At 39.0% G+C, this 17,783-nt stretch overlaps 1 protein-coding gene across 1 annotated transcript in view; it reads right to left on the minus strand.

The window, feature by feature from the left end:
- The window catches only part of CLIP4 (CAP-Gly domain containing linker protein family member 4), a 63,840-nt gene extending 46,088 nt beyond the window's left edge, over positions 1-17,752 (minus strand). The window contains exons 1-5 of the mRNA XM_081797304.1: positions 17,585-17,752; positions 11,446-11,593; positions 3,588-3,727; positions 2,693-2,786; positions 1,353-1,541 (exon numbers count right to left, since the gene is read on the minus strand). Coding sequence (XP_081653430.1) covers positions 1,353-1,541; positions 2,693-2,786; positions 3,588-3,727; positions 11,446-11,578 — 556 coding nt within the window. The 5' untranslated portion in view covers positions 11,579-11,593; positions 17,585-17,752. The remainder of the gene's footprint in view (positions 1-1,352; positions 1,542-2,692; positions 2,787-3,587; positions 3,728-11,445; positions 11,594-17,584) is intronic.
- Positions 17,753-17,783: the final 31 nt, after the last annotated feature.

Consider the following 17,783-nt stretch of genomic DNA (forward strand, 5'->3'; position numbering starts at 1 on the left):
GAGAGAGAGAGAGAAACAGCATGAGAGGGGAGAGGGTCAGAGGGAGAAGCAGGCTCCCCGCTGAGCCGGGAGCCCGATGCGGGACTCGATCCCGGGACTCCAGGATCATGACCTGAGCCGAAGGCAGTCGCTTAACCAACTGAGCCACCCAGGCGCCCCAGAATCTTGCAATTCTAAGGACATTGTAATAACTTTCAATAAATCACCATGATGCTATACTTAGACACAAGAAATCTTCCAGATTTGGGAATCCCATTTTGCATGTCTTCTGTAACAAGGGTTTAATACATTTGGTTCTACTAATTCTACCTTAATCTAAACCACACCACCCCACGTCCTACCTACAATTGCAAACAACTATGACATGCTCAGGACAAACTTTCCTGAGTTATTAAAGACACTGTACTATCAAAAGAGGCTTTCTTCTTGGGGCGCCTGGGTGGCTCAGTCGTGAAGCATCTGCCTTCGGCTCAGGTCATGATTCCAGGGTTCTGAGATTGAGTCCCGCGCATTGGGCTCCCTGCTCCTTGGGAGCCTGTTTCTCCCTCTCCCACTCCCCCTGCTTCCCCTCTCTCGCTGTGTCTTTCTCTGTCAAATAAATAAAATCTTAAAAAAAAAAAAAAAAAGAGGCTTTCTTCTTAACATCAATCAAAAATTAAAAGGTAAAAGTTAAAGATAAAATGGACGACTACACAAAGCAGAGTGAGAAACAGTCGGAAATTTAGCTACTGAATCTCTAAAACAAGTCTTCTATGAATGGGGAAAACACCGTACACCGCTCACCTTTAATTTAGGGTAATACTATTGCATTTGCTCTCATATTTTTCTCAATAGAAAATTGACCCACTGAGAGGACCAGAGAGAAAGTCAAAATACCAGCACTGTAATATAGACAGTCTGATATTCAATTTTAGGATATCACTATCAAAATAGAAAGGGGAAAAAAAAACACCTGAATTTGTATCCTTCTTTAATCAGAGAATTTCAGAACCAAATGCCATCTAAAATACTCTTTATGATTTCAATGCTTAGCACTGAAAGCTTTATTGTTCTATTTCTGGCTACTCAAGACAAAAGAATTATATAGCACATAGATTCAATTACACTTTATAAAATCCATGTTATACTGGGGAATTTGCAGAGATATAAAAACCCAGAGAACACTATTTTACTTTGTATCTCTGTACTAAGCCTTTTGTTTAATGACAGCAGTTAATCTTCAATAAAGAAATATTAAACTATTCCTGAAGAAAAAAATGGGATAAGAGGTCATATGGAACAAGATGGATTACAAGCAGAAATCTCTTTGAATTTTAATTTTTATGCCACTAATAAAGTGTTCAACTAATAACATCTCATGGTGATCTTATAGTACTTGCCTTTTGGTTTAGATGTCTTCAAAATCACTTTTATAAGCTCAGGGACATCAAAATAAGCAGCATAATGCAAAGCATTCATATTTGTCCAGCGACTCCGTAAACTAACATCTGCTCCCAGATCAATAAGCTGAGTTGCAAATTTTACAGCTGTATCAACATCACCTAAAGAAAGTTTTCTAAATTATTTTCCTTCAGTACAACCTGAAGTTCCAATGGATGTCTAACTACTAACTTATTTAAAAAGCCAAAGCAAATAGCATACTGAATCTACATATACACCTCAAAAATTTCATTTACAAGGAATTTGTTCTAAAAAAAACAATCATACTCAGAGATATGGATAAACACTTAGTTGTAAAGATGTTCATCACAGCACTTTTTATTATGAATAAAATTCTGAAACTAAACTACTTTATAAATAAATAAACATAAACTATTTTATTCTAAAAGTACAATAATATGATATTGGTTAAATAAATCATAAGTCATCCACATACTAGGATACTATAAAGCCATTAAAAGCAATGCCCTAGACCAGTACTACTCAGTGTGTTCTGTGGACCACTACCAGTCCCAAACTCATTTCTCTGTCCTTTTGATAACCCTTTTCTTTTTCCCAAAGCAATAATTTCTTCAGAATATATTAATTGAAATGTAATTTTATGCCTTTTGAAAAACTGGGCTTGTATTTTATGTCTTTATTTTATTTTTCTATTATAATTTCATTTGTTTTGTTTTTTTTTTTTACAATCAGTCCATGATGGATTATAAGAAAAAAAAGTCCTTCACCATCAACAGCTTAGGAGGCATATATCAGACTACTGAAACAGGGAGAGATATTCACAGTATACAGTTAAGTAACAGAGGCAGGTTTATACAATGGTAAAGCACAGAACGCCAATCTGGGAAAATATCCGTGTATGTTATGTATACAGGAATACTCCTTAGGCCTAAAGACTGGGGTCTGTGAGGATTGGGATGCTTGGAAAACAGCTTAGATTGTCTAACCTTGCTGTAAACTCTCAGGAATGTTCTAGGGTGCTATCAGTTACTCTCACCTAGTGAGAATGCAGCTATGAAGCCTGCTCTAGAAAAGTTGGGAGGTATCAGGAGACTATAAAGACCCCCACCCCTGAGAAAAGGCGGGGGAAGGGAACAAGGTTTTTGGGAGGACCCAACTGAATGCTTGCCTGTTCAGGGGACATTATTATCATCAGCTAGGTGCCCTCCCAGGGACTCTGGTTGCATAACATAGCTTATACAAACACAAATACAGATGTCTTAAACCACCAGCAGATTTGCCACACACTTACCAATACCATGAGCTCCAGATTTGCAAGTGTAATGTAAAAGAGTCATATCTGTCAATCCATCTCTGTCATTCACATTGCAGCCTCTCTTAAGAATCTGAGGAAACCAAGGAAGATATGACAACATGATGACTGAAAACTGATTTCAAACCCACGCTGAGAACCAAGTTAGTCCATCCTATCAGAATTAGTTCTCAATAAAATGAGTAGCTAGAACTGGCTTCTCTTAAGGATAAATTTTAAATTCTGCATCCAATAGCAATAATGAAAATAATTTGTCACCAGACTGAAGGAAATTCTTAAAGACTATTCCAAGGTAATCTGGCACTCCAAATATGTCTCTTAGCCTCTCAAAGGATAAGCAGAATTTTCTTTCTAATGGTTATAATGGTATTTGAAAAAATATATAAGCTCTCTCTTCTTAACCACATGACGATATGCAGGTCAAAAAACCCAGTTATTCTTTCTTCCCTCCTTCAAAAAATCAAATACTTTTGAAAACTATATTTAAGCCTACATCTTTACCAGACCACCCCAAAGTATGGATAAAACATGTTGGTAATCAAATTTCCTCATGAAATGTATTTTTTAAAGTCTACAAAATTAATGTGTACAAAGAAAGGAAGTATGGAAAATGCCACTGTCACCGAGTCTCTAACATCAGAACTCCAGGCATAAGCAAGTGAGGAGCATGAGGGAACAATGGAAAGAATGTACAATACTAACTCAGCTGCCCCACGCAAAGCCTGGAGATACAAAGAACAAACACCAGAATCTTTAAAAGGTTTTTCATTTATCACCACCTTTCCATTCAGATGGTGGGGTTTGCTGTGGGGGGGCGCATCTATACAATTAACAATCCTAACAATGCAAAATGTAAAATGGAAGAATTCCTTACCTCATTTCCAATAATGTCAATGTTTTGCTGGACCTGAGGAACCCACTGTCTTAAAATGGCAAATAATTCTGATACAGAAGTTTTAGGATCAAAGAGAATTTCCTGGCATGATGTATCATTAGGATCAAAGAAAGAAAACTCTGTTTGAAATTAAAAAAAAAAAAGGTGTAAATTAAACTTATTAAAAGTGCCAAATAATTATATTGAAAATAATAAACAATAAGACCAGGGCTCAAATGATACAGATATTTTTAGATGCTAGGAGAAGTAGGTTTAAACAATTTTCATAACCCAAGTCAAGAGAGCCAAAAAGTATGCAGCATTCCTGAATTGTTGTGGGAACAAGGTTTCTGTGCATCATACCACATTTTATTACAGACAGAACAAAAAATGTGAGCGCATCCATCTCAAACCTTGAACTTTCCAACAACTACTCCTAAGGCACAGAAAATCTATCAAATTTTATCAATATTTTCAGCTCTCACAGCATAAATATATCATGAACAGCAGATTCACATCTATAATTAAAACACACATAAAAGGGGGAAAATGCCAAAATATCAACTGGTGTGCAATTTTATATATTCTTTTTACTTCTCTGTATTTACCTAATTTTCTGTAAGAGACAGGCATTACTCTCTACTCGCTGAAGAGGCACGAAAACTGCCACACCGACGATAAGGGACCAATATCTGGCGATGCAGAAGTGAAACCTTGTACCAGAGTGACAGGGTGATTTGGGAATATGTATTAGTAAAAACATGGAATACTAGCAAAATTGAACATGATCTAAATATCTCTTAAAATTTCTCTAAGATTCATGGAAAACTTTGGTCAACCTATGGCTAGAGAAGAGAATGGAAGAAAATCAGATTCTACTATCTCAAACAATCCCACAAAAGGGGGGGGACAAGGAATAGAAAAAACCAGAAACATCTAAAGAAGGAAAGCATTAGAGAACCAACATTTGCGGAGTACTTACAACTAACCAAACACCTTACAAGTCCTCACAAACACCCTACTTGGGGGTACTATTATTCTCATTTTGCAGGTAAAGAAACCAAAGCTCAGACTAAATAATACTTGCTCCAAGTCACACAGCTAGTAAGTAAGGCACATCTGGGGTAGAAAACCAGATCTGTATCCAAAGTCTATCTTCCTTCCTCTATTATGCTGCCTCTGTAAAAGAATTCACTATTGAAGTCAGCTTTTAACAGCATACACGAGTAGCAGGATTCATGGTTTTTTTAATGCCCTTTGCATTTTTATATATTTTCCAAAATTATACTATGTACACATAATTCATATTTTTAGAATCAGGATAACTAAAAGGTGAGTGGGAAAGCACAAAACCAAGGATGTGTATAAAAGGAGAGCAGCAGTCCATTAGGAGAGAATCAGAAAAACTAAAACTAGAATGAGATACTAAAATCTTAGACAGCAGAATGGCCCTCTAGGTTCAGAAAGTAAGACTCAGAAAAGAACTGGTATCCAATGGAGAGAAGCACCTTGCATGGTTTCTTGAACATAGATTTGGGTAAGTTTCCTATAGGTCGCAGTTGACTAGATAGGGTGGGGGTGTCTAACTGATTATCTATTCAATAAATATTTATGGATCAGTTCTTTCTTTTAAGCATTGGGCATTGATAGTGGAGGAATTTCTAAATATATACCTAGAGACTCTTCTGCATGTGTCCACAGGAGACATGTTCAAGAATTCTTATTCTAACATTAATTATAATGGCAAAACAGCTGGGCTGAAACATCTCTCCATAAAGAAGTGGACAGAATTGGCATATTCTATTTTTTGCTTTTTAACAACTAAAGAAATGAATTAGATATCTAAATCGTGAGTTGATAAGGCTAGGTCTCAAAAAACATACTGATTGATAAATTAAGCTGCAGAATAATATGCAATTTCTATCATTTACATAAAACTACAAATACACAAAACACTACTACATATTATTTAAGTATGCTCATTTATATAGTAAATATATGATAATATGGTCTGGAATATTCATACTAAATATCAGATAATGGCTGCCTCTGGAGAGCAAGGGGAATAGGACCAAAAGAAAACAGAAGGAATTTCAACTTTAAGGTTTTCTTGTAACCAAAAAACAAGAGCTAAAGGGAAAATGACAAAATGCTAATATTTATTCTTTCTGACAGTAGATATGTGTGATCATATATGTTTGCTACTACTATATTTTGTGCATTTTTATATGATTTCCTATTTTAAAAAAATGAAAAACAATGGGAAAAGCATCCCACACACAATATCAATAAAAGTAAGAAATATGCCAATGAATGTGTGAGGCTTATTTATAGAAAACTGGGGGGCACCTGGGTGGCTCAGATGGTTAAGCATCTGCCTTTGGCTCAGGTCATGATCCCAGGGTCCTGGGATCGAGCCCCACATCGGGCTCCCTGCTTGGCGGGGAGCCTGCTTCTCCCTCTCCCTCTACTGTTCCCCCTGCTTGTGCTCTCTCACTCTCTCTATCAAATAAATAAATAAAATCTTAAGAAAAAAAAAAGAAAGAAAGAAAACTGGAAGAGGAGAGTGACTTAAATGGAGTGAGATACAACATGTCGCAGAACTAAAAAATATCTAAAGCCGCCAATTTTACCAAAAATAATTATTTAAAATAATTTCAATTCTAATCAAAATCTCACCAGGATTTTTTTGTGAGAGGAGATACAGAATTACTCTATGGTTCATCAGTAGCAGAGCTTCTCAAACCTTAACGTAGATAGAAATCACCCAGGGATCTTGGTACAATGTTAATTCTGAGCCAGTAAATCTCAGGAGGGGCCTGGAACTGAGCTTCTTCTTCTTCTTCTTTTTTTTTTAAGATTTTATTTATTTGATAGAGAGTGAGAGTGAAAGAGATCACAGAGGCAGAGGGAGGAGGAAAAGCAGGCTCCATGCTGAGCAAGGAGTCCAATGTGGGGCTTGATCCCAGGACCCTGAAATCATGACCTGAGCCAAAGTCAGACACTTAACTGACTGAGCCACCCAGGAGCCCTGGAATTGCGTTTCTAACAGGCTCCCAGTGATGCCAATGCTACCAGACTAAGGATCACACTTTGAGTAGCAAAGATCTAGAAAGTAAATATAAGATAAATAAGCAAGAACAGTTGAACTAAAAAAAAACAACAATGACCTGTGTAGGGAGAGGGGGCAATAGCCCAATAAATAATAAAGCATATAACAAGGCTTCCGTAATTATATACTGAGGTGATAGCAAACAGCAAACAGCTCATTTAAATAATAATGACAATATGTTACACTTACTAAGTACTTAACAGATACCAGGGACTGTTCCATGCACTTTATTGCCTAGTTTAATCCTCATAATGACCATATGAGGTAGGTACTATTATTGTTCTCATTTTATCATAGAGGAAATAGAGGGAACAGAGAAGGGACAGAGAAAATTATTTATTTTCAAATCATGCAACTGGTAAGTGGTTGAGTCAGGATTGAAAACCAGACTGATCTGTAATCTTAATCTCGATGCTATACTACATATTAACAAATCTAACTAAATCCAAAGTTTAAGCTTCTATACAGGGGGGAAAAAAAAGCTTTAATCAAAAGAAAGCAGGGGGGGTTGGGGAGGAACTGTCCCACTTCATGTCAGGATGGACTAATGAGGACCAGATTTACCCCTCCACCTGAAACAAAAAGAACAAAGAAAATAGATGAAATGCAGTTTTCAAGGACACTGAACATCAAGGCAATGAAAGACAGTGATCATAACAGGATACAAATAAGGTGAGTCTTACAATTGCCTCAGATATCTGCCTTGACAGTTTCCAGGTCTCAGTGCAGAGAGAGGGAAACCAAGAGAAGCACAGAAGACTCACTGAGTTGAGGAGACAACACTGAGAGCCAAGGAAATCCAGGGAGCTAGAGTTCACAGGAAAGAGTATCAGAGAGGAGAGAGATAACCACAGCAAGAGAATCCCAAAGATCTATGAAGGGTCTTCTTATTTTATATATGCTTGTGAGGAAAACCTGAGGTAAGAGAAAGAACCATCGCAAAGGATTAAAAAGATTAGAGCCCAGTGCTCGTAAAGGGCCTAAAATAGTACCTGTTCAGATGAATGGATAAAGAAGATGTGGCATGCATACACACACATACACACACACACACACACACAAACACACACAATATGGACTATTACTCAGCCGTGAAAAAGAATGAAATCTTGCCATTTGCAATGACGTGGATGGAACTAGATGGTATTATGCTAAGTGAATTAAGTCATATCATATGACTTCACTCATATGTACAATTTAATAAACAAAATAGATGAACATAGGGGAAGGGAAGGAAAAACAAGACAAAAACAGAGAGGGAGGGGCGCCTGGGTGGCTCAGTCATTAAGCATCTGCCTTCAGCTCAGGTCATGATCCTAGTGTCCTGGGATCGAGCCCCGCATCAGGCTCCCTGCGGAGACTGCTTCTCCCTCTCCCACTCCCCCTGCCTGTGTTCCCTCTCTCGTTGTGTCTCTCTCTGTCAAATAAGTAAATAAAATCTTTAAAAAAAAAAAAAAAAAAACAGAGAGGGAGACAAACCGTAAGAAAGACTCTTTACTATAGGAAACAAACTGAGGGTTGCTGGAGGGGAGATGAGTGGGAGGATGGGGTTACTGGGTGATGGGCTTTAAGGAGGGCACCTAATGGAATGAACAATGGGTGTTATATGCAAGTGATGAATCACTAAATTCTACCTCTGAAACTAATAATACACTATATGTTAACTAAATTGAATTTAAATTAAAAATAAATAAATAAAATAAAAAAGAAATAAAATAGTGCCTGTTCCCACCAAAAAGACTAGGAAAAAAATTCACAGGGCACTGGGTAGAATACTGAATAGTAAGGAATAATTAGCCCCAGATTAGCACTGCTCCAGAACCACCTAATAAATAATAAAACAAGACCTGAAAGGGCCAAACTATTTCCAAGGAACTTAACTGCATCCCATAACAAAATTCAAGAATACTTACAGGAATAGAAAAATATCCAGCACCCAACAGGTAAATTCACGATGTCTGGCATCCAATCACAGATTGCCAGGAATGCAAAGAAAGGGGAAAACATGACCCATAATCAGGGATAATCAACTGAAACAGACCTAGAGTTGACATAAAATTATAATTAACAGAAAAGAACATTAAAACAGCCATTATAACTGTATTTCAAATGTTCAAAAGGTAAGTAGAGACATGGATGATATGAAAAAGACCCAAATTGAACTTGAGAGATGAAAACAATAGCTGCAATGAAAACTACACTGGATGAGATCATCAGCTGATCAGACATCGCAGATGAAAAGATTAATGATCTTGAAGACACAGCTACAGAAACTATCCAAGATAAAACACAAAAGAATTTTTTAAATATGAAGAAAGCATCAGCGAGCTGTGGGACAACTTCTAGGAACTGGAGTGTCTGAAAGGGCCAAGGGGCAGAAAAAAATATTTGAAGATATAATGATCTCCCAAACTCGATGAAAACTGAAACCAACAGGTCCAAGATGCTTCACAGACCCCGTGCAGAAGAATATAAAGAAAATTACACCAAGACACATCATAGGAAAATTGCTCAAAACCAATGATAGAAAAAATCTTAAAAGCAGCTGAGGTGGGAGGCGGGGGGAGAGGCATTACATTCAGGGAAACAATCACAGCACTTTTCCTATCAGAAACAATGCAAGTAAAAAGACAATGGAGCAATATCTTTGAGCACTGAAAGAAAAAAACTGTTAACCTAGAATTCTATACTCAGCAAACCTATTTCTCAAAAGAGAAGGCAACATAAAGATGTTCCTAGACATCTAAAAGTTGCAGGCATTCCTCACCAGCAGATCTGTACCACATGAAATGTTCAAGGAAGCCCTTCAAGCAGAAGGAAAATGGTATTGACTGGACATCCAGACCTGCACAACAGAATAAAGAACACTGGAAATGGTAACTACTTGGGCAAATAAGATATGTTACTATTACTTAAATCCCTTTAAGAGGTAACTCATTCTTTAAGGAAAAATAATAATGCATCGTGGGGTTTATAACGTATGTGATATGCATTCTGTGTACACTGGATTCCAAAAATCTTTATATTGCCTTGCAGGGTAACCACCTGGAGAATCAACACTGACCTGCATGTCTAAGCTCTGGTTTGTGCAGTTGGTTTTTCTTTGTTTCTTTTTTTAATCTCATTCTCAGTCTCACATTCAATGGCTCTCATTACACTCCGCATAAAATACAAATTCCTTACCAAGGCCTAAATGATCCCGCGTGATCTGCCCCCTGCCTTTCTCTCCAACATCCTCTCCTGTCGTTCTGCCCCTCAACCACTTTGCTTCTCATCCACAATGGCCTTCCTTTAATTCTTAGGATGTACCAAAGTTTTGTCCCCAACTCTGTGTCTTTAACTTCCTATTCTTCTGCCTGGAATACTTCTCTCCAGGCTCTTCTTGTGACCAGCTTCTTCTGACTCCAGATGACCACCCCATCTACAATAAACACTCTGCCCCATTATCCTGTCACAGCACCCTGTTTCTTTTCTCCACAAAATTCATTATAATCTATAATATTTATGTTTTGTTTATTAATTTGTTTATTGTCTTTCCCCATTAGAATGTCTATCTCAGTCACTGTGCTATCCCCAGCAACTAGGACAGTATCTGGCACATAACAGGCCCTCAGTAAATAATAAATACAATTCAGGATGCCACTTTTCAAGGGGACACTGACTACACTGTACAAAGAAAGAAACAACTAGAATGAAAAGGGTCTAGAAATCCTGACACTGAGGGACTGATGAAGAAACCAGAAACATGTAGCCTAAGGAACTACAGGCTAAATAAAAATATTCAAATTATCTCCAAATATTTGAAGGCTATCATATAAAGAAGTATGTTCCACACATCAAAAACTAGTATTGGTTGGCCAAAGTTTCAAGGAGACATATTTTGAGTCTATATACAAAAACAACTTTATCACAACTAAAACTTTTTAACCATCAAATGGACGTTCCACTAGTTTCCCAATAAATCTATTAAATTTATCTCCTGGTTTTCTTTTATTCCTTTAGCAATGATCTGATAAAATATAGTTCTGTAGAAATAAGCCTAAATAGGTAAAAACTAGAATATATTAAATTTACATTTTACAAAGGAGATTTAAGTGAACCGATTTAAATATGAGCCAATCCCACTTCACATTCCAGGGAAAGGTCTCACACTCTCTACCTAAGTACATGGCTTTTTTTTTTTTTTTTTAAGTTTTACTATATTTGTGTATACATAATTACAATGGAAGACAACTGAGAGAGGATCCAAATTAGGCTTGCTTATGTACTGAAACACATAACTTGTTACATTGTCCCCCAAATTTGGATCATTTCAGTAGTGATTATTTGGTGAATTAGATCCTAGCACTTCAGAGACAGCAGGGCCCTTAGAGATGGCTAGCTCATAATATTTTGTTTTGTCTTAATACATGGCTTTTTAAGCAAGTCAGTATATTTAACCAAAATAAATACATCAATAGCAAAAGAATGCTAGATGTCTAAGCACCACTGCATTCTAAAAATAAGATCCTCTAAATCCATCATGGTGCTTAAAATGAACATTTTTACATAATAAAAATGCTGACAGCAAAATAAACCATTTAGCTTAAGAGGCAGGAAAAAAGCAATAAGCAATTGTATTTTTGAAAAAGGAAAACTAGCAATTTTATGAAAATCATGGCAAAGGGTTTTAGGAAAAATTACGAATGCAAAAAGGGCATAAGACAGAAGTCAAGTCTCCAGGCCTTTATCAGCTACTCGACGTACCGCAGTCCGAAGGCATTGGTGCCGCAGAAATGGAAAAAACAACGGGTGTCTCAGAACCTGGAAATAAAAACGGGTATCTTCCAATCAAACAATTTCCTTCTACTGGAAAATCTGGAAGGTCCTCTATGGTCATCTTCTAGAAAGCCACCTTTAATGAGAGGGAGAAAAAAGCATATCTATTATATTTGTATGCAGCTTAGAATGATTGCCTTCAATCACAATAAAAAAGCCTATTTTCTTTTAATATATAACCTACTGACATTTTTTTTAAGATTTTATGTTTTAAAGTAATTTCTACACCCAACATGGGACTCAAACTTACAACCCCGAGATCAACTGTTTCATGTTCCTCCGATTGAGCCAGCCAGGCACCCCAACCCACTGACATTGTAAACTTCAACCTTCAAGAATCTCTTTTAGAGAGGAAGAGGAAAATAAAACTTCCTTTTAGCAAACTGCTGTTGAACAATATATGTTGCTTCATAAGTCTCTTACAGACATGTAATCTTTTTAGACAAAGTCCGGGAGTAATAAAAAGCTATGTATTTCCCAATAGGTGAAAATTTTTTAAAATGCTGAGTTAATCTAAATGGGTGATCTTCTCTTTACTCACAGTAACAAAGGGACATAGTATCTCTTATGGATATATCTCTATCTATCATAGGATCTGACACAGGTTATATTATCTATCATCCAGTAATAGCTCATGTCATATGCTCATCACATGAAAATCATATACTTTAGAATGTTCTTATTATTTTCTGAAATCCCCGAACACTTTACTGAAAATCAATCACATCATTTATACAAATATGGATCTAAGAGCTTATTGCTGTTCACTTCTTATCAACGTACAAGACCTATTCAGTCTATCCTAGCAGAAGTTGGAAGGCCATGCCTTGTAAACCACGTCACTTATATTACCTCTTTTTCCCAGAAAACATGAGAGCTTAGAATAAATGTGCTATAAACTGGACTGCTGCTGCAGCCTAGCTCATTTGGAAATGGCATAGAAGGCAGAGAAAATGTTAGTAAAACTGAACTATAAAGGTAAAAAAGCATCCAGTTTCTTTTGTATCAAATCTTTAAAGTCTGAAATATTATGAATCTCTGTATCTGTTTTAAATATAAGCAAAAACCTATATTAAAAAACTAAATAAAAATGATTTTTGACCATTTTAATAGAAAGAATAAATCAAGATAGTTAACTGATAGCTTACTCTACCAGGTCATGGTAGAGTAAGGATATTACTCAATGTGTGTTCTATTATACTTCGTTAACCAGTCCTATATCTAACTTACCCATCTTTACTCCACCATCATCATCCTGCTCCAAAGAAACAGTCACCCCTCTGAGCTAACTGGTTCCTCTCCAACTTGATTCATATGTTTTCTGAAGACTAGCAGGAACTGGCAAAGAGTAAGGTGATTTCTTTTTTTTTTCATAAAGTGCATGCTTATATGGATGTGTGGATATTCTATATTAAAGAACCTAATCCAGTGTTAACTATATTAAAGGTATTCAAGTTCTCTTGGATGCTAAAGTTACTTGCCACCCAATACTTTGAATCATTTTGACAGTAACTCTGCCACATAAACAGGAAAATAACAAGGAACGGGTATCACACAGCAAGGTGATCTTCCTCAAATACTTCAATTCCAAAAAGTAACACACACCCTAGAGTTTCTCATCCAAAAATGTTTTTTGAAAGTGATCCTGAGACCACCTGTCATTTCCTTGCAGGTTGTGGAGATCCTTTAAAGAACTGTACCTTATACAACTATCACTTACCACAGGAGCTAGATTAGCATCTTACACATATTTTTTATTCAAATCCTAGATTCAGGGTGGAAAGATGATTCACTTAACAAGATGTAATAAACGTTGTCATTTCACATGCTAGATACTTCAAGCCCAGAGAAGCTACAATATTACTTGATCAATGTACTGAACATTCTTTGTATTTTGTGTCTTCATTGCATTGTTCCCTAGTCCCATTTCCTTTCCTTTATGAAAAACTCAACATTCTACCTTTTGCCCCATTTAAGAAAACTGCACACCTCTATAAACTGGTCAAGTTTTAGAATCCCTCCTGAAAGCAATCTCTGGATCTAAAGATCTATGACACCTGGGATCTTGATCAAACTTGGTCAAAGTAGAATCAGATTCTCCAAATTTTGATTTATGCAGGAATCCCATCCTACACCATTACCCCAAATCAGCTCTGAGAAAATGCAACTTGTTTTAAAAGTAGTTGGTTTTTTAAGATTTTATTTATTTATTTGACAGAGAGAAACACAGCAAGAGAGGGAACACAAGCAGGGGGAGTGGGAGAGGGAGAAGCAGGCTTCCTGCAGAGCAGAGAGCCCAATGCGCGGCTCGATCCCAGGACCCTGGGATCATGACCCGAGCTGAAGGCAGACGCTTAACGACTGAGCCACCCAGGCACCCCAGAAAATGCAACTTGTAACATGGCTCTAGTATCTAATGATTTTTCAAGGATTCCTGGCCATGCCCTAACACAGAATGGTGGTGAGTGGAGATGTCCACTAACTTCTTCAAAGTGGTTCAGGGCTGGTAGGCCTCACTAAGGAACCTCAGTGAGGTCAAGAGACTCTCTTGGTTTTATTTGGAATATGGTTCAAGGGCAGCATCTTTGAGCTACTCAACTAACAGGACATCTAAGCTGTATCCGCACAAGTTGGAATCATGAGGCCCTTCCATTCAATTTCATACTGTAGCATGCCATGAGTCTTTATATTCATTAGACTCCCAGGAAAGTATTATAACCAAAATAAGCATTTAAACCATATCTCTAAGTATCCTTTAAAAATTAAAAATAGGGGCGCCTGGGTGGCCCAGTCGGTTAAGGGTCTGCCTTCGGCTCAGGTCATGATCCCAGGGTCCTGGGATCAAGCCCCACATCTAGCTCGCTGCTCGGCGGGAAGCCTGCTTCTCCCACTCCCACTCCCCTTGCTTGTGTTCCTGCTCTCACTATCTCTCTCTCTGTCAAATAAATAAAATCTTTAAAAAAAATTAAAAATAGAATTACTATATGATCTGGTGATTCCACTACTAGGTATTTAATCAAAGAAAATGAAAACACTAAACCAAAAAAATATATGCACCCTATGTTTACTGCAGCATTATGTACAATAGCCAAGATATGGAAACAACCCAAGGGTCCATCCATAGATGAACGGATGAAGACAATGTGGGTGTGGGGTCTGTGTGTGTGTGTGTGTGTGTGTGTGTGTGTGTGTGGAATATTACTCAGTCATAAAAAAGACTATCTTGCCATTTGCAACAATATGGATGCACCTAGAGGGTATAATGCTAAGTGAAATAAGTCAGACAGAGAAAGACAAATACCATATGATTTCAATCATATGTGGAATTTAAGAAACAAAACAAAGGAACAAAAAAGGAAGGAAGGAAGGAAAGCAGGGAGGGAGGGAGGGCAGACTCTTAAATACAGGGAACAAACCAGTGGTTGCTAGAGGGGAGGTAGGTGGGGGGTGAGTGAAAAGGATAAAGAATATTAAGAATACACTTATCATGATGAGCACTGAGTAATATAGCAATTGAGTCATTTTACTGTATACCTAAAATTAATATAACACTATGTGTTAATTATACTTTAATAAAAGATGGTAACAAAAAATTTTCTAATGTAACATCTCCAGTTACCCACTTATTTGTTACATACATGCATCTGTTCAATCACTAAACAGGTATTTACAGTTTTTAATACTTAGTAGGCTCTGGGCCCTACAAAGATTATAAAAGACACCTGCCCTCAAGAATTTCACTTAGTCACTCAACAAACATTTGCTGAGTGTTTCTAAGTCCTAGGCTAGGTAGCAAAGGGAAAGAAAATAGGTATGCCCTTGTCCTCACATAGATTAGAGTCTCATACAAGATTCCTATAAGAAAGCTGTAGGTACTATATAGTTGTAACAAGTGCTGGATTCAAGAGAGCCAGTGGAAGCTTCCTGAAGGACTAAATTTATAGCTGCAGTGTCCAAACAGGTGGCTACTAGCCACATGTGGCTATTTACATTAAATTAAAAAATCAGTTCCTCCATTGCTCTAGCCCCATACAAGTACTCAAAAGCCACACGTGGCCAGTGGCTAACCTGTTGAAACAGTGCAGAAACACTTCCCGTCTTGCAGAAAGTTCTACTGAATATCACTGAAGCAAAACAGTGCTTCTCAAACTCCAGATGAGAAAATAATAAACAGCAAGAAACAAATAAAGGTTAACAAACAAAGCAAGCCAACAGCATCACAGTTAATTATACATAATTAACAAGGGAACTAGGCCTAAAAGTAACCAGATATTTGTAGGGGTTTTTTTAAGATTTTATTTATTCATTTGAGACACAGATATAGAGAGAGAGAGAGAGAAAGCATGAGCAGGGGGAGAGGTAGAGGGAGAGGGAGAAGCAAGCTCCCCGCTGAGCCAGGAGCCCGATGCAGGGCTCGATCCCAGGACCCCGGGACCATGACCTGAGCCAAAGGCAGACACTCAACCATCTGAGCCACCCAGGCGCCCCTATTTGTAGGTTTAAACAGAGAGAGTTGAGGGGCATCTGGGTGGCTCAGTCATTGAGCGTCTGCCTTCAGCTCAGGTCATGATCTCAGGGTCCTGGAATCAAACCCCGCATCAGGCTCCCTGCTCCACAGGAAGCCTGCTTCTCCCTCTCCCACTCCCCCTGCTTGTGTTCCCTCTCTCACTGTGTCTGTCTCTGTCAAATAAATAAATAAAATCTTTAAAAAAAAATTTAAAAATAAACAGAGTTGATTCTATAACATAAAAATCACTAGTACTTGTTTCAAAATTAGGGGCGTTATAAACAATAAAAGACACCATATAAATATCACTTTTTTAAAAGGCCCTGCTGGTGGAAACTGTATCTGGTAAATCTGAAATATCTGTAATAAATACTACAAATAATATACCACTTGCTAAATCGTCTATAAAATCGAAATAAAAATATTCATTCCATTTCGAGATCTAATCTTACAGCCCTGGTAGTCCATTATCAAATGAAAGTATTAAAAATGCATATTAATGTTAGCAAAATAAGATAGAACCGGGATGGTTCTGCATAATAAAAACAGAGAAAGCTAGACTTCTGCCATTTTCAATTCCCTGCTTTTCGTCCATCGTTGCTACATGTCCCGCACCGCCTGCTCTTCTGCCATTTAGACGACTTACTTTAAATTTTGCAGAAGATTCATAAATGCCAATGTGAAAATGAAGTACAAGTATTTGGGGGATGTTTCCGAAGAGGGCGTTTCCTGGTTGAAATATTTCAAAGGCGCCGATTTTTACTATGATATTGCTACAATATGAACCACAGTCTAGCTGGGAGCATAGAGTAAGTTACTATCCCAGGAGAACATCATCCTCTGATACGTATCAAAACATTGTCTCAGAGTTTAAATCCAAACTGCCTCTTTAGTCTCTGGGTGAATGAACAACCTGACATCTCAAAGAAAGCTGACATTACAAGCCCATCAATCTAATCTACAAGGATGAGGTCTAAACCACGTCTCTGTTTAGGGCAGGTCTCGATGCAAGTGCTCCCCCCAACTTCCCTTCCCAATTCCCACGATTTAGAATTAAGGGATCTCAGGACAGCCAAAGACCGGAAGCAAAGTCATTTGGTTTCGCGTCGCATTCCCACTGGCAAAAGGTTTCTTAAACAATTTAAGAAGCCAAGGGAGGCACGAGAGATGTGAGGAGGCCCGCCGCAGGAAAAAGACGGACGGCGGCGCAGCGCACGCAGCACCTCGGCGCGCGGGTGGCACTCCCAGGGCGCCCGGGCGGCCGCGGTGGCAGAGCGGGGGGGCCGCAACCAGACACCGCGCCGCACCTCCTCCGAAAGTTAGAGCGCCCGCCAGGAGCGCAGAGGAGAAACCCACCTCCCGGAAGGTGGGCCGCGCCGCCCCCGGCGCCGCCCCAGGGAGGCCTGCGGGAGCCCGGGACACCAGCGCCACTGGACGCGGCCGCAGGTCTCCCAGCGCCTCCGCGCCGCCCTCTCCGAGCCGCCAACCGCCCCTCGGGCCCCGGCGCCCCCGCCCTGCCGGCCCGGGACCCCCCACCCCCGCCGCGCGCTCCCGCCCCACCTGCTCCTCGGGTCCTGTCGGGGCGGCCGGCTGCGAACGCGGAGGCGCGGAGGCAAGGCCGAGAGGCGCGCTCCTCCGTCCGGCGCCCGTCTCCAGTGGCCCGCCGCGCAGCCTCCCGCCGCTCCGCAGCCCGACCTCGGCCGGCCCCTCCCGCCTGCCGCCTCCGCGCGCGCCGAGCCGGGCCCCACGCGGGGTCGGC

This window comes from Leptonychotes weddellii, chromosome 10, assembly GCF_054177405.1.
Source record: "Leptonychotes weddellii isolate Sample4059 chromosome 10, ASM5417740v2, whole genome shotgun sequence".
Lineage (NCBI taxonomy): Eukaryota > Metazoa > Chordata > Mammalia > Carnivora > Phocidae > Leptonychotes > Leptonychotes weddellii.